The sequence below is a fragment of the Nannobrachium achirus genome (genome assembly GCF_963921795.1).
Source record: "Nannobrachium achirus genome assembly, chromosome: 14".
NCBI classification, from domain to species: domain Eukaryota; kingdom Metazoa; phylum Chordata; class Actinopteri; order Myctophiformes; family Myctophidae; genus Nannobrachium; species Nannobrachium achirus.
The window spans coordinates 49,934,388-49,958,851 of NC_137821.1; the positions used below are offsets into that span (position 1 = coordinate 49,934,388).

General features: G+C 42.7%; 1 protein-coding gene across 1 annotated transcript in view; it reads left to right on the forward strand.

Moving 5' to 3' along the window:
- Positions 1-6,769: 6,769 nt before the first annotated feature.
- gal3st4 (galactose-3-O-sulfotransferase 4) overlaps positions 6,770-24,464 on the forward strand; it is a gene marked incomplete at both ends in the record, with an annotated part of 79,239 nt that continues 61,544 nt past the window's right edge. The window contains 2 exons of the mRNA XM_080741667.1: positions 6,770-6,792; positions 23,262-23,378. Coding sequence (XP_080597793.1) covers positions 6,770-6,792; positions 23,262-23,378 — 140 coding nt within the window. The remainder of the gene's footprint in view (positions 6,793-23,261; positions 23,379-24,464) is intronic.

A 24,464-nucleotide genomic window follows, 5' to 3' on the forward strand; every position in this document is an offset into this window, starting at 1 on the left:
CATACTTCTCTTTCATACTTTAACTTTGTAAATATCCTTATACTGCTGTGCTGCCTCCAGGCGAGATATAAAGGTATCTATAACTGCAGACCTTTGGTACGGTAGTAGTAGCCTTCTTCTTTTTTTATAGGAACATTGTTTTATTTGTGACGCAACACAACAACCACCGAGGGAGGGGCGTGCCGTGCCGTACCACGCTCCCCCTAATCCCCCTATCGCTCCCAAAACACACAGAAATGCTCAGACGGATAAAATCACTTTTATAATGACAAATACAAAAGGAACGGTTTTGGAAATACCAAGGTTTCCACACGACAACGATATTCTGAAATCAAACATTTCCTCTGTGAGAGAAATGAAGAGACATTAATATGAATTTTCAGTAGATGCATTCAATACAAAAGATGACAATAATATGACAATGATTGTGTTGAGTAGAGAATAGAAAGTAAAAGGGAAACAAAGTTCTGGAAGGTGGACACGGTACTGTTGCCAACGGGAGTCTGACACCGATCTGGATGTTGGGGCAGCTTAAATTTAGGCCTAGAATTATTGAATGCTTTAACCAGTGTAAAATAGCAGATCTACAAGCTCGCAGCGCGAGTGCCGCTCTGCGAGCTTGTAGATCTGCTATTTTTGGAGAAAGTCGTGAAAATGTGTGCAAATCTTTGATTATAATGTATTTTCAAAGCGAACGTTTGTAACTCAAATTTTGTTTCTGGGTGGTCCCTGAAACTAAATATGTTGAATGGGGGTCCGTGGCCAAATAAATATCATTTTGGGGGACCTTCACTTGAAAATGTTTGAGAACCACTGACATAGTAGTTTCTCAAGAACAGACCAACTGAGCTCCATTTAAGTGAAAAGGACCATTTTCTTTGAAGATGGCTAACTAGATTGCTGACACATAGGTTTTTCAATTCAAAAGACACTATAATTCATGACTACCGGGAGCTCCGCCCCCACCTCTCCGCCGAGACCTCCGACGAGAATCACAGCCGCACCATTCACTTGAATGGATATACAGCGGATTTTACACATTAAATATTAATTCCGTTTTGGACCCAGAGCTTCGAAATCTCGTCCAATCCGTCAACAAAGGCCTGGATATGCATTGGAAAAATATGTAGACCTTTAAACTTTTAAAACAATACGACAAAGGAATATATAAGGACGCAACAGCAGAATGAGGAAATCGCCTGTCTGCTGGACCTATACAGAGCCGTTTTCACTTTTCACTGATTAGTTTAGAGGCTATTACTCTCCATTACACAAACAACCAACCAGAATAAACTGCTTCAAATGTAGGCTACATGTTTCTTATCATGCCGATTGCTTATAAATCTTATCTATAACATTTGATATCTCTGGCGTGAAATGTTCGCGATTCCTGACAAGTTTAGCTGCCGAGCCGCAGAGGGAGAGGGTGTCGCATCAAATTCTGGGCCCTGGGTACAAGGATTCGCTGTGGGCCCACATGAATGTTCTTCATCGTGGGATTTCAAAAATAGCAAATCTACAAGCTCGCAGCGTGGCACTCAGTGCCACGCTATGAGCTTGTATATCTGCTATTTTTCAATCGATAAAGTCTAAAATAATTAAGGCCCTTCCACCGTGGGCCCTGGTAAGTCAGTCCCACTTTTCCCCCCCTTGTGACGCCCCTACCCACAGCCTGCAGTCGAAAGCAGAGTTGAAATACAACACTTCGCGTCGCTACCCCTGTTCATTCAGACATTCACAGACGTACATTACATATCAGTTGCTATTTAACATAACAAATAAGGTGTTTGTAGTCATGGGTTATTGTCGTTTAGGCCAATACAGTCCATTGATATTTAAATTGGTTTGAAACGGCTTTCAAACCATGGACATGTTCCTTATTCCTCTGCTGCGACCTTATATATTCCTATGTCGTATTGTTTTAAAAGTGTAAAGGTCTAAATATTTTTTCCAATGCAGATCCAGGCCTTGTTGATGAATTGGAAGAGATTTCGAAGCTCTGGGTCCAAAACGGAATTAATATTTAATGTGTAAAATGTGTGTACAATCCGCCGTATTTCCCATTGAAGTGAATGAAGCCAATAGCGGCGCGCTGTGATAGTGGCGGAGGCAGCTTTTGGAGGGGGCGGAGCCGGTAGTCGTCCATTGGGTCAAAATTCAAATTTTCACGATTTTTCAAAAATAGCAGATCTTCAAGCTCACAGCCGCGCTGTGAGCTTGTATATCTGCTATTTTTCAATAGTTAAAGCATAAAATAATGATACACAATAATGTGTACCCGTTCTAAATGGGTTAAATACAGATACTTTAAGGATACATATACAAATTGTTATGATATTTCTGAGGACTGGCATTCCTCAGTCTGAAATTAGTACTGACGCCTGATACGAGAAACATCCTCCTTGTGTTCATGAAACCTTGCAACTTGTCTGGGTCTGCTGCTTGGCTACAGAGAGATACAGTACTTAGACACTTCACCTTGCTGTATGAACCTGCATGCTGCTTGCTTGCAGGAAGGGTTCCCAAACTTTTCAGGCCGCGACCCACCAAAATAATTATATTTGAACTGGGACCCCCCCACCCCCCACCCCGACAAGAACTTGGACTTGTAGGCATTTAGTTTGACTCGGTTCCACAGATAAACATTGCGAAAATAGCCGATCTACAAGTTCACAACGCCTTGCACTGCGAGGCGTTGTGAGCATGTAGATGGGCTATTTTCACAATGTTTGCCTCTTTCTTATTTGACAATTTGACCAAATTGATATTAAAAAGGTCTTAAAAGTCATCCAATTGCAACTGCAGTTACCCTCTATATGCACTTATGTATCTTGGTTTGTTTACTGTAGAGTGAGAAGACCATGTTGCACATTAAGCTAATCATCTAGGGACGCCCCAAAAATAGTATTTGGGGACCCCCAGTTTGGGAACCACTGGCTTACAGAGGGATAGCTGCTTAATAACTTTACCCACAACTTTGACTCATTCAATTCCCTTGCTAGGACATCACATTCATACAGACACATGGATATGACTGAAGTAAGATGAACACTGAATGAATAATGTATCAATAATCAATAACAAATACAATAAAAATACAAAGGCATACAAGTTTTATTTCTGTTACACATTCCTCACACAAACATGATAACACAATAAGACAAATAATCCACACAGATGGATGGCCCTGGATGCTAGATACAAGGCACGTGCACACATAGACATCAAAGGGGGGCTTGAGCCCCTGCCTTTTTACCTGTCTGTAAAAAGTGCCCTCTCCAGACCATGAATGCAGTTTTCACTATGGTGAAAGAAATGCAAACGCCCTCTTTCCATGCCATACCTGAAGGCAGCATTCAAGAGAATTGCCTTGTCCAGACTCTCCTGAACTTGATTGCAGCATCTTATGTTGAAAGAATTGCCCTCACTGTCCATACATCCACACCACATCTCCAGTATTGCCTTTTTTATTCTTAGTTTAGTGTGTTATGAAGTACCGAAAATAGCCAAGCTCCAAGTTCACAACGCGTCGGAGCGTGTCACTGTTACTCCATCTCATCTTTTCGACACCCGACTCTAACCCTCACCCCAACCTTAACCTCTGTGGAGTGAGTCGCTAACCCTCCGGTCGAAATGATGGGCGTTCGCAAAAGCGAGATTTCCCCACGACGCGTTGTGAGCTTGGAGGTCGGCTATTTTCAATATTTTCACCAAAAGGCCCTTTTAGAAATGTCAGCCCTTGCCTCCTTAACATTCTCTGCACGTCCCCTAATATTTACTGTGGAAATACCTTCAACACTAGATACGTAGACCTATTATTTACTGTGGAAATACCTTCAACACTAGATAGGTAGACCTATTATTTACTGTGGAAATACTTCTTACACTGCACAGCACACTGCATCGGGACAGAGCCTGTCACGTTGCATTCACCAAAACATAGTGCAAATGTATAATTCACAGATGGCTGCCGTCTCAATTAAATTCTTAAGAAGCTTGATACATCCATTTGGGCACAGCATCGTGCGCGCGAATGCACGCGCACGCACACGCACGCGCACGCACACGCACACGCACACACACACACACACACACACACACACACACACACACACACACACACACACACACACACCACAGACTACAGTATGGTGAGTGTCTCTCCTGCTATATGGCTGGGTGGATTTTTGTCAGCATCCAGCCAAGGGGAGGGGGAAGGAGGACTGGGTGACGTCAGAGCACGTCTGGCTTGGCCCGTGTGGTTGGTTGCTAGACTAGTACAGCGTGTGTGTGTGTGTGTGTGTGTGTGCGTGTGTGTGTGTGTGTGTGTGTGTGTGTGCGTGTGCGTGCGTGCGTGTGTGTGTGTGTGTGCGTGTGTGTGTGTAAGTGCTTGCGTGCACGAGCCAGCCTACACATAATAAATCCTGCCCCTTCTCTCTCTCTCAGCGTTGCCATGTGTGCTTATTATAAGCAATTTGGGCTTATTTTTCTCGAACGTCATATTATTGGTAGTTGCGGGTTGGTTTGTTTCTATAGTGTAGTTGCTTATTTTGGGCTTGTTTCCTAAGGGCAACAGTCACACCGCAATGCATTTCAATGGGAATGGAGCGGTTTGCTGCCATTTGCGAATTGTTTTAACCACTGGGTTTTTGAATATTTTCACATCATGGATGTGAAATATTATGCCTAGGCTATTTGTCCCTAGCCTAGTAAACTATAGGGTCTACTCCTCCTGCCTTCTGATTCGAATTCGAGAGTCTGGTTTACGAGGCTAATTTATCCCTAGCCTGGTATCAATAGAGTAGTGAAGTGTGACGTAATTTACACATCCTACCTGGTTTTCTTCCCCATTCTGAATTCCCATAGACCTTCTTCATATCGCGTCATATAAGAAGTTAAGAACTGTGTTCCAATTATAAACGAATTATCTCAGCGGTTTGACTCGTATGGATATGAAGAATCAACCGATGGTGAGACAATGCTAATGTTACTGTCGCCGAATTAGTTACATTTCAAATGTGTTTAGTTTGGTATAAATACATTGTTTCTTTTGGCATAATAATCGTCTGGTTTGGTACCCTGATTTGTGTTGTTAGAATGTTTCAAAAAATCTTGCAAATTCCACATTTTATTTCAATATCTTTTGAAAACAGCAGATTTATAAGCTCGTAAAGCCCCGGGCCGGACCAATCAGCGGCAGCTACGGGCGGGCTCTGAGCGGCTCTGAGCCAATAGAGTCTGATTGCAGACCACGTGGATGCAGACAGGCCAATATGAGTGGTTGGAGTTGGCACTCCCAGACTGTGACAGAGAGACGGCCACATCCAATCACCTGCTAAAGAATTTCAAAAAATGGCCCGCCCCTTACATCGAGTCTGCCCGAGAGATCTCAGATGGTAAAGTAGAGCGGTAGCCTACGCACTACTGCCACCATCTGACGCAAGTCAGGTTACCGATTTGCGTGATTTTGGGACAAAATCTCTAAGAGTAGTGTACAGAAATGTGTTTTGCAAACATCGGCCTCATGGTGGCGCTAGAACAGGGCCATTTGAAAAATGTGGGGCAGAGGTTCTGAATTGGCATCCAGGGAGTGTGTGTGCTCATTTTGGCAGCACCGGGCCAACAGCGCCAGATATTAGCCGGTAACAAACTGGAAGACACACGGACGCACGCACGCACGGACGGAAAGGGGCGAAAACATACTCTCCCCCATGCCTTCGGCTGGTGGAGATAATTAAACCATTCTGTCTGTACAGTCAATGTTGGTACTTGGCAGTGTTGCTTTGGTGATTCAATGTTTGGGTGGACGGTCATTTATTGACGTCACACACGTGTCACTTAACATACGAGTGATTGCGAGTCGTTTTACTTCGATGCATGTCCGTGCGCGTGCTCATAGGCGGCAGGTCTGGGGGTGGCGCATCGACGCCCACGCCATGGGCTGCAGAGTCAAAAATGGGTTCAGCCCCCAGTGGCATGGACAAAACTCGCGACGTGACCAATATGCAACACTGAATGATGGGGAACTGGTGACCTGTCCATTTGCATAGATTTGACTTATAGCAGACCCGTTGTGAGCCTATTCATCTTCTATTTTAAAAATAGATCTGCTATTTTCAAAAGATCTCGAAACAGATCTCTGCCATTCCAATGCATATAGGCATAGTATTTGGGTTTAAAAGGTTTTTTCTTCCTTGACCTGTTTGGCTTGTTTTTCTCCGATCTGGCAACGGCCTGTGTACTCTTCTCCACACTCTCCCTTTCTCTCTCGGCGTTCCAATCTGCTTTTGCAATATTCCCCACGCAGCCTGAGCCCTGAGTCAGGAGTCAGTCAGTTCGCAAAGACGCGCTCAGAGCAGATCTAGACAGGAGGAGCGCTCATTCTAACATTCATCTAAAGGACTTTGCATCGGTTAGAACAATAAGAGGAAATACCAAACGATAACAACAACCAACAAAATCGATATTCTATCTTAGATCTTGCACCGATCGCGCTGCAAAAAAACAATATCTAGCCTATTGAAAAAAAAACCCTAGATGGCTTGATATGTGAGTGATTTGTAGTCTACCACCGGTGCTGCTGGAGCTTGGGAGCTCGAAGCCTTTTCTCTCGGTTCGAGATGCACCGGGCTGCTGGTCGGTGCCTCCGTCGCCGACCGAAGCAGCAGCAGCCGCCGCCGCAGAAGAGCAGCTCGATCACCGCGATCATCACCGTCAACACCGGACCGGTTCTTCCACCAGCAGCAGCACCGCCGCCGCCGCTACCGCCATGGTGTTCAGACGGAGGGCGAGGTAAGGACGGGACGTACCGATCCGAGAGCAGTCCACTGTCCGTACCGTAGCCGATGACAGCCGGGGGTTTATTTTCATTTCTCACACCGAGATCGGAGCTTGGATGACGGGCTGGTTTAAAGAGAAAGACCCTGTGTTGGAGGAACGATTTATCCTTCGTTTCGCCCGGTGGTGTCGCACGCCGAAAATATCCCGATCTGTACAAGCTTTGTGGCATCTTGTAGATCGTGGCTATATTCGGGACGGGTGCAAGCCAACAACCCCCGCTACACCGGCGTACGAGGAACTCAAAATCAAGCATTATTTATTACACAGCCTATTTGAGAGGCGGACAGCACTGAGCTTGAATTGATAGGCGACGCATGGCTTGTCAAAGAAACAGAGAGAGGGAGTGAGGGGAGCTAGGGGGGCGATCTAACATATTGTGCATGCTTTAAAACACCTTTAACTACATCATTTAACCGCATTAGTGCATTATCCATCCGCGAAGCTTGCGATCGCCCAATAATGCACGTAGAAACTCATTGCAATCGGCTGCTTTGTCAGCTCTGTATCATGAGAGACAGAGAGAGAGAGGAGGGGTGGCCGGTGGGGACCCGCAGCTTTGTGCACGGATGGATGGATGGATGTGGATGATGTAGTTCTCTTTCTCTATTTTGCACGCACGTACGCACACACGTCCACTTCATAACAATGCGGAGTGTCTTTTGTAAGCCAGTTTTCTGTTGGGCTTTTCCCCCTATGCAATATCATGGGATCTTAAGTGGATTTATGTAGGATTGTTCTGATTGATTTGCATACTGTATTTACAGTTTGCAGAGACAGGTTCAGCACAAGTAGCCTACAGTAGAATCCAAGGTATGCTAAAACGTTTGTTTTGTATCTGTCATTTTAAAAATTATTAAAAATAGCCGATCTACAAGCACACGATGCGAGGCGTTGTGTGCTTGTAGATCGGCTATTTTCACTAGTCTTGTGTGACAGTCTTGTATGATGAACCAGGGCTTTACTTTACGAAAAAAAAACATACACATTTGAAACTTGGAGATACGAGGTTTCTGCCTGACGGTGATGATAATATGGCTTGCTTTATAACACGTGGTGTTGTATTGTTGTTTTTAAAAAGGCATGCAGTAGGGCTGGTTTTGCGTTTTAAATATGGGTTATTGTATTCAGAATGGAAATCTACACATTCGTTAAATATTTAGAAATCTATGTTTCTTGGAACATAGGATAATGATATGATGAGACAGTGGCATTGTTCTGTCTGACTACAGGTACACGCCCACCCCACCATATACCTCTCTTCCTCTTGCAGACCTTCTTGGCAGTGACAATGTACACAACAGACAGATATGAATATTTTAGTTTTGTCTCAAGTCTATAGGCCTAATAGTATTCATTGATTATTTATTCGACCTATAATTTCAGTGAACCTAGACAGAGAAATCGATGGGCTACTTTCCTTGTTGGTTCTATGTTTGAGCTATAAGCTACTGGAGTCTAGGAATGGGACACTATGACAATTTCATATCCCGATTATTTTGCCAAAAGAAATCGCGATCAAAATCCATTATCCTGGGGTGGAACATTTGCCAAAAAAATAGCTGATCTACAAGCTCACAACTTGTAGATCTGCTATTTTTTGTATCAATACGTATTATAGGCCTAAGTACCTTTTACCAATTATAGAGGGTTTAAGTGGTATCAGAATAATCAGATATGCAGCTCGGCAAATAGACCTACAAATTGATTCCAGTGCATGACGGAGGACGATATCACAATAAATTAAATCTCCACGATATGATTATCACAAGTGTTTTTTATCATGATAAACGATAATATTGCTTATCGTCCCATCTCCTACTGGAGTCTAAATCAGTGGTTCTCAACCTCTTCAAGCCATGACGCCCCAAAATAGTTCACCCCCAATATGACTTTTTTTCTATCGATTACTCACCCCATGCAGACTTGAATTCACAGATATGTTTTAACTCTTGTCGCATTCCTAAGCCAAAAATGTGAGGAGACTCTGTGTCTCCATAGGGAACAAAGCATGCTCTTTGTGTCTCCATAGGGGGAACCACTGCTGGTCATCAAATTATTGGCTTAAAGACGGACTCTGCTCAAATCATATTTTTTGAGTTTTCATATGTTATTGAAGCTTATCTATACAAATCCTGGTGGTTTTTAGCAATCTGCTTTTTTCTAAAGCATCCAATAGATTTTACTGCCAAACATGGCCTTCAGAGCCCCCTCTCTGTGAAAGCACGTTTGACACTGTGGTCTTCGTGATGTCATTCCGGAGAGCACCAGGACGCTAGCCAGCCTCATACTGTGCATTCACTCACTTGTTCCTTCCCACAATATGAGTCAGGCTTTTAGGCTAAAGGCAGCTTGAAAAGTGGGTGGGAGTACTTGCCTTGACAGACAGACTCCTCTAACCAATCAGTGTAGCAAAACATCTGTCATCACAGTGCAGCCAGTCGCAAGAACGGCAAACAAACACGTCTTTTCCGATGAGCTCCGCTAGCGCATACTCCTGTTCCTTTTCAATTGTTGTAATTGATTCCAACTCTGAATTAAATAACTTCACTTATTGCTTGTTTTATCGTTTCAGCGTTAACTGTTACACTTGTTGCATCGAGAGCAGCCATTGTTGTTTTGAAAATGCCGCAGCATGCATCTACGTCACCATCTACACATGGACCAATCAGGGGAAGCTTTTCAATTGCTGTGCGGACAGCAGTTTGAAACGCAGTCACTGATTGGCCCCGATCATTTTCTGATTTCTCATACTCGGTGCCTATAGGCCGAAGTCCAGACCTGATACTGGGGAAGGAATGAGTGACTGAGCATGTACAGTATCAGGGCTGGCTTGCCAGGCTACCAGGACGCACCAATCACGGCCTCTTCAAAGGCTTGAATGTATAAAGCGTGCCGATCTGGCTATTCAGCCTCTGATTGGACAACAGACCACGCGAAAGAATGTAGTAGGAATAGGGTGACCAGACGTCCCGGTTTGGCCGTTTTGAAGCTGCGTGTCCCGGTGTCCTGACAAATATCTCTAAAACACTAATATGTCCTCATTACAAAATTGTCCCGGTTTTTGCCAGAATTCAAATAATAGTAGCTGTTTTCAGTGGTTGCATAGACATTTAACACGTTCTTTTCACGTAAACATGCTCACCTAACCAATCAGAAAACATGAACAAATTCATTGCGTGTCTGAATTCAACGCTGAGGCCGTTTGTCAATCACTCGCTGCCTGTATGCAACCCTGCGGTGCGCATGTGCGTGCGCACGAACGGTTAGAAAATGGGCACACGCGTGCGCGGTAACGTGCACCTTGCTTTGAGCGTCCCGGTTTTAGGCAACAGTGGTTCGTGTCCCGTTTTGAGCGGCTGAAAATATGGTCACCCTAAGTAGGAAGCAATGCTACTACTAGGAAGTAAACCATGAAGTAAACAAGCATGAAGAATGTTGGCGGTATGTAGGTGGCATGTTAACAAGATTCCTCCAAGCCATCTAGTTGTATAACAATGTGTTGCAAGTTCACTCTCTCACGCGTGTGCGTTTTGGTGCAGCACAACGTGTGTCTAGCGGTGGGGGGCACGCAGCGGCATGGAGATTTCTGCATATTGAGTAGGGGGCATGTCACATATTGACATATTAATGAGGGCATATTCAACAGGCGTGGCATAGTCACATATTAATAGATCCTGGAGTTTTAAAAGGTTTGAGATGCTATAACGTTCTTTTTGGAACATTTTGGGGGTGGGTGCTGAATGCGAAAACCACCCAGATTGTCATAGATAAGATTCAGAAACCTATTAAAACAGAAAACATGATTTTGTGTGGAGTGGGACTAGGCCTAGAATTATTGAATGCTTTAACTATTGAAAAATAGCAGATATACAAGCTCACAGCGAGTGCCGCGCTGCAAGCTTATAGATCTGCTATTTTTGAAAAAAAGTTGTGAAAATGTGTGCAAATCTTTGAATGTATGTATTTTTAAAGCGAACGTTTGTAACTAAAATTTTGCTTCTGGGGGGTACCTGGAACTAAATATTTTGAAATGGGAGTCAGTGGCCAAATACATTTAATTTTGGGGGTCCTTTACATGAAAACGTTTGAGAACCACTGACATAGTAGTCTCTCAAGAACAGACTAACTGAGCTCCAGTTAAGTGAAAAGGACCTTTTCTTGGACGATGGCTAGCCAGATTGCTGACATAGAAACATAGGTTTTTCAAAAAACCTTAGAAGGATTCAAAAGACACTTGTAGAATCGGGTCAAAATTCTAATTTTCACAAATTTTCAAAGATAGCAGATCTACAAGCTCGCAGCGCGGCACTCGGTGCCGCGCTGTGAGCTTGTATATCTGCTATTTTTCAATAGTTAAAGCATAAAATAATGATACACAATAATGTGTACCCGTTCTAAATGGGTTAAGAATACGACAAAAACAAAAAACATAAAAAAATATCCATGAATTCATGTCTCCTTTTTTAACACTTATGTTGCAATGATTTTTTCTCTTCAATGTCTCGCGTTGCCATGGTTACCATAGACTTCCATGTAATTGTGCAAGTGTGTAAAAAGTGCACGCCCATGCCTAGATGATGCACCACGTGTGTAGATGCTTTCAAACAAAAAAATCCGCTTGGAAATCCGTTCAGGCATTCATGATTTATCAGCCATTATGTTTTCTTCAGATGTAAACAAACATGGCTGCCATGTTTGAAAGAATGGGTTGGTATGGGGGTTAAACATGCAATTTCGCGATCGCGATCATGCCTAATACATTTCTGGAGGTCCAAAAAAAAATTTTGAAAATTTTTTTTTTGATTTTTTTTTTTTTTTTCAAAAACGGCCCAAACTCGGGAAACTCGGGGTTGGCACAGCACTAGTACCAATACAAACTCGGGAAACTCGGGGTTGGCACCATATGTGTTAAGGGTTAGTAATCCTTTTAATCGGTCCTTAAATTGTCACTTTACTGTCACGGTCATGTCCAAATCATGCGGGTTGAGGGGACCTGCCTTGGGGTCCCGACCCACAAGCTGAGAACCGCTGCTCTGAATGGTTAACATGGCTGCGGTTGGGTTGAGTTGTTAAAGGCCTTTTCTCACCTTGTAAAAGGAACACAGTGAAAACACACTGTGGTCTTGTAAAAAACAATAAAAGCCTGTGTTGCATCCAGGCTGCGTGTTTATAGTAGAGAGGCTGTGTCTGCTCTGCCGCTGAACAGGTGGCACGTTTTGATAAGGCTGTGTTTGTTGTCCTGCTTTTATAAAGCTGCAAATTGTATGTCTCAATACAGATAACAGGATAGGTGGGCACTAGGGACATCTGGGCAACGTAAAATTGGCTATTTTGTTCAAAATGGGGAAAAAAACAAAATCACACCAAAGGAGGACTTCACCACTTTTCAAATTATGTTCATATAATTTGGTCCTCACTAAAAATAGCTTTTTTTATTTTATTTTCTATTTTATTTTATTTTTCTCAGAGGAGGGTTGTGGGCAGGTCAGAAACCCATCGTCTTGTGACATCATCGATTGGGAATCCAAGCTAATAGAAACTGCAGGCTTTCTATTCCTGAAAAGTTGCAATGTTAAAGTGGAGGCCATTGTTCTTGCGATAATAAAAATCGAAATATTTATTTCAAAAATATTGTTTTTTTTTGGGGGGGGGAAATGATGTCACAAGACTATGGATTTCTGAACTTCCCACAGCTCTACTAAGAGACTTGGACCGAGTAGAAAAAAATTGTGCTATTTCATTATGAACATTAGTGAGGACCTATTATATGAAGATGGGTTGAAAAGTGGCAAAGTCCTCATTTAAGCCCTTTTTCCACTATGAAGAAGAACCAGAACATTCCAGAACCTGATAACCTATTTTTTGGGGGGGGACCTTTTTTACGTCCTGCTCTTGATGTAGTACTAAACTTGAGTTCTGGGAACCTGTGGGAGGGGCCTTTTTTGGGACCTTCCCGGTTAGGTCTGGTTATATGGAAACGTACGCAGAACTTGGTCCCGGAACTTCCACAGGTTCTTGAAAGTTCTTGGTTCTGGAAAGTTCTTCTGGTTCTAGTTTTGGTTCGGCCCTGTGGTGGAAAAGGGGCTCTAGTGTGAAGTGAGCAGTGGTATTTATGAATTAATTTCATTAAGCGTCCCCGCAAGGGGCAAAGCTTGGCCAATGTGACCCTGGGAGTACAAACGGACAAAGCTAGATGTAGGAGCTTAGCTCCCTCCAGGAGCACCGCTCAAAAATTTATACATTATGATTCTTTTTTAGAATCGGGTAAAAAAAGATTCAAAACTTTAAAAGATTTTTCAAAAATAGCAGATCTACAAGCTTGCGGCGCGGCACTCGGTGCCGCGCTGTGAGCTTGTATATCTGCTATTTTTCAATAGTTAAAGCATAAAATAATGGTTGAAGTAGTAATGCGTTCACGTTCTAAATGGTTTATAGTAGAGAGGCTGTGTCTGCTCTACATTATGATTCTTGTTTATGCCCGACATAACTGGATATACTGGTTTTGTATCAATTGCAGAAATATTAGACCTTTAAGAAGTAGTTCACCACCAAAATGACTTTTTTCTATCGATTCATCACCCCATGGAGATTGGAGACTTGAGTTCAATAATCTCTGTTTTTGTCGCATTCCTAAGCCAATAATTTGAGGAGACTCCTTCTAGGCGGCCCATTGATTCCGGATGGAGACCCACATTTGCATATACTGTATTGCGCTCAGGAGCTTCTGCAGTACTGTAGTTGGAGCATTTCCGATACTTCTGTGACCGTGGAGAGCAAAGGTCCGTTTCTCTGTGGTTTTGTCATCTACAAAAGTTAAATAACAAATTGAGCCAAACATGCTTGTCCCCATGTTTGTGTCTCATTCACTTACTATACACTTAAGTAAACTATAAAAACTATAAAGGAAAAAAATACCCCCCAAAAATCTGCTTCAAACTATGGGTTTTCTGAATCCATTGCAAGCATTTGTTTGGCATAAAACATTCCTTGGGCTAAAAAACAGTCCCACAACAGTATGGTTTAGTGATGAGCCATTACTTTTCACAATGTTGTGGGGGCTTTTTTAGCCCAAGGAATGTTTTTCATGCAAAACAAATGCTTGCAATGGATTCAGAAGAATTAAAAACCCCTATTTTGACCCCTCACATGCTACTTAAAGCAGATTCTTTGGGGGGGTATTTTATCCTTTATAGTATAGTGTATAGTAAGTGAATGAGACACACTTTCAACCGCTCTCACAAACTTTGCTGCCATTTTTGCAAGGGGCATGGGGGGCTCAATTTGTAATTTAACCTTCATAGATGACAAAACCACTGAGAAACGGACCTTTGCTCTCCACGGTCACAGAAATATCGGAAATGCTCCAACTACTGCTTGTCAGTCAGTAAGTGTCCTATATGTACCCCTGGTGTCTACCCAGCCTGAGGTACCAGGCCCACTTGGGTGGGTGGGTGTCTGGGAGATGTCTGGATGTCTGTAACATACAGATTGGTTAGAATAATGTTTAATTCATTAATATAACTTCCGGATTGTAACTTTTAACACACTTTGTCGATGCCGTCCAGTGGTGTGTTCTAGACTTTTTTTGAGGGCATACTATAATCTATGATCCGTGGCTATTCGTGTGGCCAGCGCAAATACACTACTTTGAAAGGTTCACGAGGGCAGACGCTATTAATATTTGTATTTCCGACAGCAGACAGGTAGAACACAGCACTGATGCCGTTGGGGGCAGGCAGAAACCTCTTATCTTATAAACTTTTTGCGTTTGTCGAAAAAGTATAACGCCCTACTTGATCACGCTACAGCGTCACACTACAGCATCCTCTTGAGCTTGTAGATCCCACCCTACAGAGACAACATATTGTCAACAGCATGCTGCTTCGGTTTCTGTTAAAAAAAGAAAAAAAAAAGAAAATCTGAAACTGCAGTGAACAGTGGATGCATGCAGCACACGCACGCGCACACAAATGCACACATTTTTCCGAGTGGCCACAAGCCGAAGCAAAAGAAATCTCCATAATTATGCAAATCAATAAGACGGTATATGGAGCCTCATGTGAAAAATGAGTCTTTTTTTAAGTAGTTGTTGTGTCCACGTCGAGTGGAAAGGTCTAAAGCGTGAGGAGGCATGCGGTAGCTTCATTTGTTGTCCCAGAAGGATAAATGACTTCTGAACTTGAGACTTATTGGATATCCAAGACATCTCATCTATATGCTCCATCGATTTGTGAACGGGCTTTGGACTCTTGAGAGAGAACAAATGTGACGGGTTCATTTGGTTCTATTTGGTTTTCTAGGTCTGTCGCAATTGTTGCCTACTTGCCTAATCGCAATAATTTGAGATAATCACAGTTGTCTTTGCATATCGTCGTTGTCGGGTGAAAACCTTGCATGTCCAAAACCGTTTGTTTTGCATTTATCATTTTAAAAAGGATTTAAACTAGTGAAAACAGCCGATCTACACGCACACAACGCCTCGCGGTGCGAGGCGTTGTGTGCTTGTAGATCTGCTGTTTTCACTACTTTTTGTGCGACAGCCTTGTATGATGAAGCAGGGCTTTACTTTGCGAAAGAACATACACATTTTAAACTTGGAGATACGAGGTTTCCACCCGACAACAGCGATATAATTGTCATACTAGTTTGAAACTATTGAAATTCTGTCATGCATTTTCAAACATTTACCCCCAAAACAGTGGAAATAGCAGATCTACAATCTCACAATTATTAAACATTCTGAAAGTATAAAGTTATTAAACATATAAGTAATTTCCTTGAATATTGAAGTTTGTTCGTCATTTCTGAATCCTTGTTTACAAAGCCTTAAAGCCAAACTATAAATGTAATCAGTGTTCATGTTCCAATGGTTCAATGCCAAAAAAACACTATTAAATCCTATATTTGAGTGGTTTAATCGTCATGACAAAATGTCACAAACTTGACAGCCGTACTCTCTCAAAAGTGGATTCCAGGGACTCTGTGGGTTCCTTTTAAGGGGGTCTAAATTGACCCATACAAGTCTGTAACTCTGGCAGTGTACAAATGGAACCAAATGAACCCGTCAGGGTTCATTTGGTTCCATTTGTACACTGCCAGAGTTAAGGGGAGACCTTGAAATGTGAAAGTTTGAGAAACACTGTCTCAGAGCACAATATTGCTGTGCACTTTCCCCACAGTGGAGCAACAAGTCTGTCTCTCTCTTACTGCTGCAGTCTAGACTTTCACATTGCTTCCCTAATGAGAACTGTGAGAACAAATCACACTACCACTTCAGACAGGCGCTAGACACTTGTTCTGACCACTTCCTCCCATCACGCGTTTGCTTTGGTCGCATTTCCTCACACGGCTTTCCAGACGTGCAACAGACAGTGCAGCGGCACGTTTCGCTTGCGGTGTTGCAAAAGAAACACTGTTGCAAAAGAAAGAAACATTAAGCCTTTTGAATAAATCTCTTGTGCAAGTGTAGCAGTATAGTGGATCAGACTGAGTAGTAGTAGTCCATTCATTGCAATCATTTGTTTTGCACACAAAAAAAACATTCCTTGGGTTAAGATTTTTAGCCCAAGGAATGTTTTTTGCGCAAAACAAATGCTTGCAATGGATTCAGAATCATGAAAACCCCCCTAGTTAGACACCTCACATGCTACTTTTTTCCTGTATAGTAAGGGAATGGGTAGGTACAAGAAATCACTAGAAATGAACCCCTTGGGATGATATTTCAGCTTGGCACCTGGCAAAATCTTAAAATATACCCTTTAAGGATTAAGAAAAAAATCAAACCTCGGTTCGAAGTGGAGCGGTGAATCTGTATGTGTGTGTGTGTGTGTGTGTGTGTGTGTGTGTGTGTGTGTGTGTGTGTGTGTGTGTGTGTGTGTGTGTGTGTGTGTGTGTGTGTGTGTGTGTGTGTGTGTGTGTGTGTGTGTGTGTGTGTGTGTGTGTGTGACAACAGCGCCCCTCCTTTAACATGTGTGGCCACTCAAGGTATTGCCAGGCTACAGACATACCCAGCCACATAGCCAGCCAGCCAGCCAGCCAGCCACGGACATACCTGTCTATTGGGAGCGCTTTCACCGCTCCAAAAACTGGTGGCGAAAGAAAATCCACCCTATGCGCGTGGACCCCCCTTTCCTACTAGACTAGAGCTTCTGCCTGATGAACAGAAAGCCTAATATCTCCCCCAGCCTAAAGGGGAATTCCCCCTTTAGGCTAGTGGTTAAGATGTTTACTTTCTACCCAGGTTTGATTTCCGATTTCCCAGGCATTGCACCTTGCACTGTGCTTGCTTTTCTTTCTTTCTGTCTTTCCTTTTTTATTTTTTACTATTAAAGCCGGGAAAGCATCTTCGTTTAATATCTTTCGATTTTAGAGGTTGCATACACAAACTTTAGAAGACAATCGTAGCCAATCAGGAGGGAATATGGGAAATGGGACAGATCCATGTTGATGACATGGCTTTGCGTGATGTTATGGCAACATTTGTAGGAGCAGTGTCCAAAAATGTGTTTTGCAAAAATCGGCAGATGGTGGCGCTAGAAGAGGGCCATGCGAGAAATGATGGGTGGAGGTTGTGAGTTGCCATCCAAGGAGTGTGTGTGCAAAGTTTGGCAATGGATAGGGGCAACGGTGCTGGAGATAAGAGTAGGGCAAAAGTGTGACGTGGCGCGTGACGGGCAGACTGACTGACTGACAGACATACAGACAGCCGGAGGAGCTTTTCATAGTAACTTATGAACTTGCAAAATCATCACCCTAAAATGTAACCCTAAATATCGAGATTTCACTGCGGAGGAAACCTGGTTCAAATCCGGAGCAAAAGAGGAAAGTTACATAATGCTGCTTTAAGTAAAGTCAATCAGAGCACTTCTTCCTCCACTGCTTCTCTGTGTCTCGGCTTCAGTCAGTACAACATATTGTGCCTGGTAGACTTTTAACTAAGGCACAGGTCAGACATTACACCGGTTCCTTGCCGTGTTACACTGGTTAGCCATTGACTGCAGTATGGATTTTTTAAATTCCTTGTAATCAAATCTAAAGCACTGCACGGGCCGGCCCCTCCGAGTTGCACACTGCAGTGTACAGTGTCTACATTATTGAGCCATCAGGACAATGTGAGATCGATCAGGACTTCTGAGCAAGGCAAGGCCTATGGCTGCTGCTAACTGTCCCAAAACTCAAGGCTGGTCTGAGGCTGCATGCCTTCACAGCAACTCTCTAATGCAGGGGTCTTCAACGTTTTCAGGCCAAGGACCCCTTAGTTGAGAGAGAGATGAAGCAGGGACCCCCACAACCCTTTCATAGATTCCATATAGTTTTCATCTTTTGACAGCACAATCATCAGTGTATTTTGGATTCTTGAACGGTCAATACTTAATAAACTTGACTTTTCACTCTGAAAAAGTCAAGTTCTTAGTTAGTTAGTTAGTTCTTAGTTCTTAGCTATTTGCCAAAAATAGCCGATCTACAAGCTCACAGCGCCTCGCAGTGCGAGGCGTTGTGAGCTTGTAGATCTGCTATTTTTGGCTAAAGTTCTCAGAATATGGACGCTAGGGTTAAGTGGTTAATATAAATAAGGAGAGAAAAAAAGTTTCTATCACACAAAGATTTGGAGGACCCCCTGTAGTAACTCTGAGGACCCCCTAGGGGTCCCGGACCCCCTGTGGAAGACCTCAGCTCTAACGCATATGGAGCTGCTTTCCCCTCGCAATAAAACATAAAAGAAACAGTTGGCATATCAGTTGATTCCTTTGTGCACAGAATGTGTTTCGCCTTCTGTGCAGTATGTAATATCTGTTGTTTTATCCTTTTCTCATCGTTTCAAACTATATTGTCGCTGTTGTCGCCATATGCAATCTCCATATTCTAACTTTGATTTTTTTTTTCTTCATAGAAATCATACCAAAAGCATAAAAAGTAGCAGATCCGCAAGCATAAAACGCGCCTCGAGACGACGCTCCAAGCGACGATTTGAGCTTGTCGATTGGCTACTTTTGCTGTTTTTGAATTTGAATGCTGAACAGTTTTGGACATGTGAGGTTTACGCCTGACAGAAAAAGTGTTGTAACACACCGTAAGCTTGTAGATACAAGCTATTATGGTAGACAGGTTATTTTCTGTGAATGATCGCCCCTATATATTTGACTATTATTCTGCTTTTATGTTCATGCAGTGAATGCTTTCAATGTTACAGCACCTTGCAACTCCTGTTTTGAAAGGCGCTTTATGTGAATACATTGTACATTAACACGGTGGTTCTCAACCTGTGGGTCGGGACCCCCAGAGGGGTCCCCACATTATTTTGTGGGGTCCCCAGATGATTAACTTAATGTGCAATGTTGTTTTCTCACTCAACAGTAAACAAACCAACATAAAGTTTAAGTGAATAGAGGGTATCTGCACATTTCTAAAGTGACAATTTAAGGACTTTTTAAAACACTAAAATGGCAAATTAAACATTGGCCAAATTGTCAAATATTAGAGGCAGAAATTGTGAAAATAGCCGATCTACATGCTCACAACGCCTCGTGTTGCGAGGCGTTGTGAACATGTAGATCTACTATTTTCACAACAGAACTGTGTTATACAAAATGTAATGCCTCAACTCTTAGTGCTCGTCAGGGTGGTGGGGGTCCCTAGTTAAAATATGATTATTTTGTGGCTCGCGGCCTGAAAAGGTTGAGAACCCATGCACTACCTGACCAGTGGTTCTCAAACTGAGGTCCAGGGACCCCAAGGGGGTTACAAATGAACCCTTGCGGGTCTATAACACCTGAAAGCTTCCATTTGGTTCCATTATTACACTCTCAGAGTTATGAGGGTCTTTGAAATTACAGTTTTACCACTGCCTTGAAATGGTTTAGGTCAGTGGCTCCCAAACCTTTTAGCTCGTCACCCAAAAGAGCAATTAGACGTTTGTCCGGAACCCAAACTAGTGAAAATAGCAGATCTGGTGACGCGTTGTGAGCTTGTAGATCGGCTATTTTCACCTCTTCTTAGACATTTGTTTTCTTTTTTTTGTTTTTTTTGTTGGGAACCAGTGGTTTAGGGCCGTATAGAAACATGTGAGGGCCTGTTTAATGACCGTGTCAGTGTGTATAGGTGGGTTCAGACCTGATGAGGTATGGCAGGGGTCCGCAAATTATTTTGGGGGGGGGGTCCCCAGATATGGTTTATCTAAATGTTAACATTGTTTTCTCACTCAACAGTAAACAGACCAACATACAGTACAAGTGTATACAGGGTACCTGCACATTTCTAAAGTGGCAATTTAAGGACTTCAGAGATCTTTTTAGTACCTCTGGTCAAACATAGGTCAAATTGTCAAATATTAGAGGCATAAATTGTGAAATTTAGCAGATCTACATGCTCACAACGCCTCACAACACGAGGCGTTGTGAGCATGTAGATCTGCTATTTTCACAATGGAATAGATCACACTAAATGTAATGCCAAATCCTACAGTTCCAAGTGCTTGTGCAAGGTGGGGGTCCCCAGTTCAAATATGATTATTTTGGGAGTCGCGGCCTGAAAAGGTCGAGAACCACTGAGGTATGGAACAGGACTGTATAGGGGGGTTCAGACCTGTTGAGGTATGGGACAGGAGACGGACCCATAGGCTGTTCTGGGACGAGACAGTGATAACACCCTGGGATAGCACGCTGCACTGATCTGTGCTTTATGACTCATCCTTCTGTCTGTCTGTCTGTCTGTCTGTCTGTCTGTCTCCGCTCCCCTCTATCACTGTCCTTCCAATCGTCAAATAAAAGGGAACACCCTCTCTGTTTTGTTCCTTTTCATCTGACTTGCGTCAGAGTCTGTCTTGAGAGATATTGTCCTTCTGTGTCACCGTGGCTTCTATTTCTCTCTCTTTGTCTCTCTTTCTTTTTACCTCTCTGTACCCTTCCCTCACTCCTTATCTTTCTCTTTCTCCCCTACACTCTCTCTCTCTCTCTCGCTCTTTTTTTCTTTATCTCAATATCAATCTCAATCTATCGCCCTATCTCTCTCTCTCTCTCTCTCTCTGTCTCTCTCTCTCTCTCTCTCTCCCTCTCTCTCTCTCTCTCTCTCTCTCTCTCTCTTCTCTCTCGCCCCCACAACAGCGCTCACCCACTGGTGCTTCTCAACGTCTGTCTTTAACTGGTCTGCAACTCTGAGAGCGGCTCTTGCTGGGAAGATTTGATATTGTAGATTGGTTGAAGGACCCAGAGATGTAAACAAAGAACAATGGGGGTCCGTGGTCTATTGCATAGCAAAAAGAAAAAAAAAAGAAACTTGTCTGCTCTCCTGCCTTCCTCTTTCTTTGTGCGGAGCTGTGGTCTCTCTCTCTCTCTCTCTCTCTCTCTCTCTCTCTCTCTCTCTCTCTCTCTCTCTCTCTCTCTCTCTCTCTCTCGCTCTCCGTTCTCTCAGCGGTTTGATTTCCTCCCATTAAGCTCTGAGCTTGGCCAATCTGCTACTTTTGGGACTTTCCAATTTGAATCCGGAAAAAGTAACATTTTTTTTGGACATACAAGGTTTCCACCCGACAGAAACGATATATATATATATACACTAGGGTTGTAACGATACATTTTAATAGCGATTTGATACATATCACGATACATAGTAGACGACACGACACATGCACGATATTGATTAATTCATGGTGATACGATACGATTCGATTCAATGATTTAAAATCGATATAGTAACTATTTAGCAAAGAAAATAAATCTGTGTGAAAGGTGTGGATAGTGCATGTTTTTAAGGGAAACGTATATTATTATGGATATAAATAAGTAAACACAGTGATTATTTGCCAAATACATGGACATTGTATTTGGACAAACCTGCACCTTGACATGAACCCAGAGATTACACACATTTATCGATAGACCAGTGTAGCTATATAGAAAGGAAAAGCAATTAAACCCCTCCTTTTCATTTTGTCTTCTTAAAAATGCTAAATACAATGCACAAGTAGGTAGTATCGATACAATCGATTCTTTGCACTGCCGATTCGATACGATACAAAATAAAACGATACAATTCGATTTTAGCTGTTTTCATTTCGATATACTTCAATTTTTTAAGTTAAAAACGATATTTCGATACAGTTACTATATCGTTACACCCCTAATATATACTGTATGTATCGTCGTTGTCGGGTGAAAACCTTGTATGTCCAAAGCCGTTAGTTTTGCATTTATCATTTAAAAAATGATTTAAACTAGTGAAAACCGACGATCTACAAGCACACAACGCCTCGCGGTGCGAGGCGTTGTGTGCTTGTAGAACGGCTGTTTTCACTACTTTTGTGTGACGGCCTTGTCTGATGAAGCAGGGCTTTACTTTGCGAAAGAACGTTCAAATTTGAAACTTGGAGATACGAGGTTTCCGCCCAACAACGACGATATATATATATATATACACGTGTTTGTGCTTCAGGATTCGCTGACTGTGCTTTTTCCCCCCGGCACCTCTGTAATACTTTGTGTCCCTGTACTTCTTGTATCCTCTTTATTGGACATAAATAAATCATTATCCCATTCAAACCGGCAACACATTATCACTGTAACCATTATTCTATGCTTTAACTAGTGAAAAATAGCAGATATACAAGCTCACAGCGCGGCACCGAGTGCCGCGCTGCGAGCTTGTAGATCTGCTATTTTTGAAAAAAATCACGAAAATGTGTGCAGGTCTTTGAACATGTTGACCCGATTCTATAAATGTCTTCTAAATCCTTCTTCTAAATCAGCGGTTCTCAAACCTTTTCATGCCAATGGACCCTCAGAATTACATGTATTTGGCTGCGGACCCCCATCTCAAAATATGTTGTTCCAGGGACCACCCAGAAGCAAATATTTGCGTTACAAATGTTCATTTAAAAAAAAAGATATATTCAAGGATTTGCCCCCCCAAAAAAATCAAGATTTTTCAAAAAATAGCGGATCTACGAGCTTGTATACTGTATCTGCAATTTTTTTAATAGTAAAAGCATTAAATAACGGTTAAAGTGGTTCAAATCTAGAGTGACACAGATGCAGGTCTAAATGGCTTAAAACGTGTGTGTGTGTGTGTGTGTGTGTGTGTGTGTGTGTGTGTGTGTGTGTGTGTGTGTGTGTGTGTGTGTGTGTGTGTGTGTGTGTGTGTGTGTGTGTGTGTGTGTGTGTGTGTGTGTGTGTGTGTGTGTGTGTGTGTGTGTGTGTGTGTGTGTTCCTGTATTAAACTGTTAACACAGTCACATTCTTGGGACCTCCCTACTTTGTGGGGACAAAAAGTTGGTCCCCACAAGGGTTAGGGTTAGGGGTTAGGTTTAGGGATAGAGGTTAGGGTAAGGCCACAGAAAATGAATGGAAGTCTATGTAATGTCCCCACAAGGTACAAATACAAACCTGTGTGTGTGCATGTGTGTGCATGTGTGTGTGTGTGTGTGTGTGCAGGAGGATGCGGTGGCTGGCGTGCGGGCGCTTGGGTCCGCTGTGGCTCTGGAAGGCCCTGCTGGTGTTCGTGGTCATCGCCTTCGCCGGTCAGCTCCTGGGGCTCATCTTCAACAAAAGGTCAGCGGCCCTCCACACCGTCTTTTATCCCACCGGTTCCCAAACACTGGGTCGGGTCTAGGGGTGGGCGACATGGAAATATCAAACCTCGGTTCGAAGTGAAGCGGTGAATTTTTATTCTATGTGTTCTAGAGCTATGAAATCTGTGTTCTAGATCTATACATTCTGTGTTCTAGATCTATACTTTCTATGTGCTTTAGTTCTATATTTTTATGAATTCTGAATGAATGAATGATTTTGTCAGGAGGGCTTTCATCGCTTCAAGAATACAATATCACAATATTTTCCCAGGCTGTATCACGATACACGATTTTATCACGATTCCTTTTCACATTGTTTTTTTTTATGGTTATTTTTCAAGTTGACAAAAACTAGACTCTGGGTTCCTTTTGGGAGGTCTAAATTGAACTTTACAAGTATGTAACTCTGACAGTATACAAATGAAACCAAATGGACCCTTACGGGTCCATTTGGTTTCATTTGTATACTGTCAGAGTGGAGACCTTGACATTTTTCAAGTTTGAGAACTACTGATTTAGACCAAAATGCAGGCTTAAATTGAATTCTGCAATGAATCTCTGTATTAACGATTAAACAGGATTTTTTACAAGGCTCCCTCAATTGTATCACAATATATACAATATCTCATCTATCACCCACCCCTAGTCGGGTCCCATTTGGGGGTCGCGGACATATTTCTATGGGTCCCTTAGCCTTCGGGATCCGGACTTTTCAAGAAATAAAAGCCTGGGCTAGCGCCCCTGTATCTGTGGCTCACACCATTTTAATTGTATATGAAATATATGTAGCCGTTCAGATATCTTATTTTACATCAGTATTGTTCATGTGAACTGGTTTGTTTAGGCTTATCCATTATCACCAGTAAGACTCCCTAATCGGGAGATAAGCGACCGTTGGTCGCTTATCTCCTGTCACACTGCTGACATCAGTATGACATCACACCGTACACAAATGACCCTTATATAAGACCGGCATTATCTACCGACAGATTAGTAACAAGATGTCAAAATCATTGAAGGTTTACCCTACTAACCAACTGTTTACCATAGCAACCATGTTTTCTTA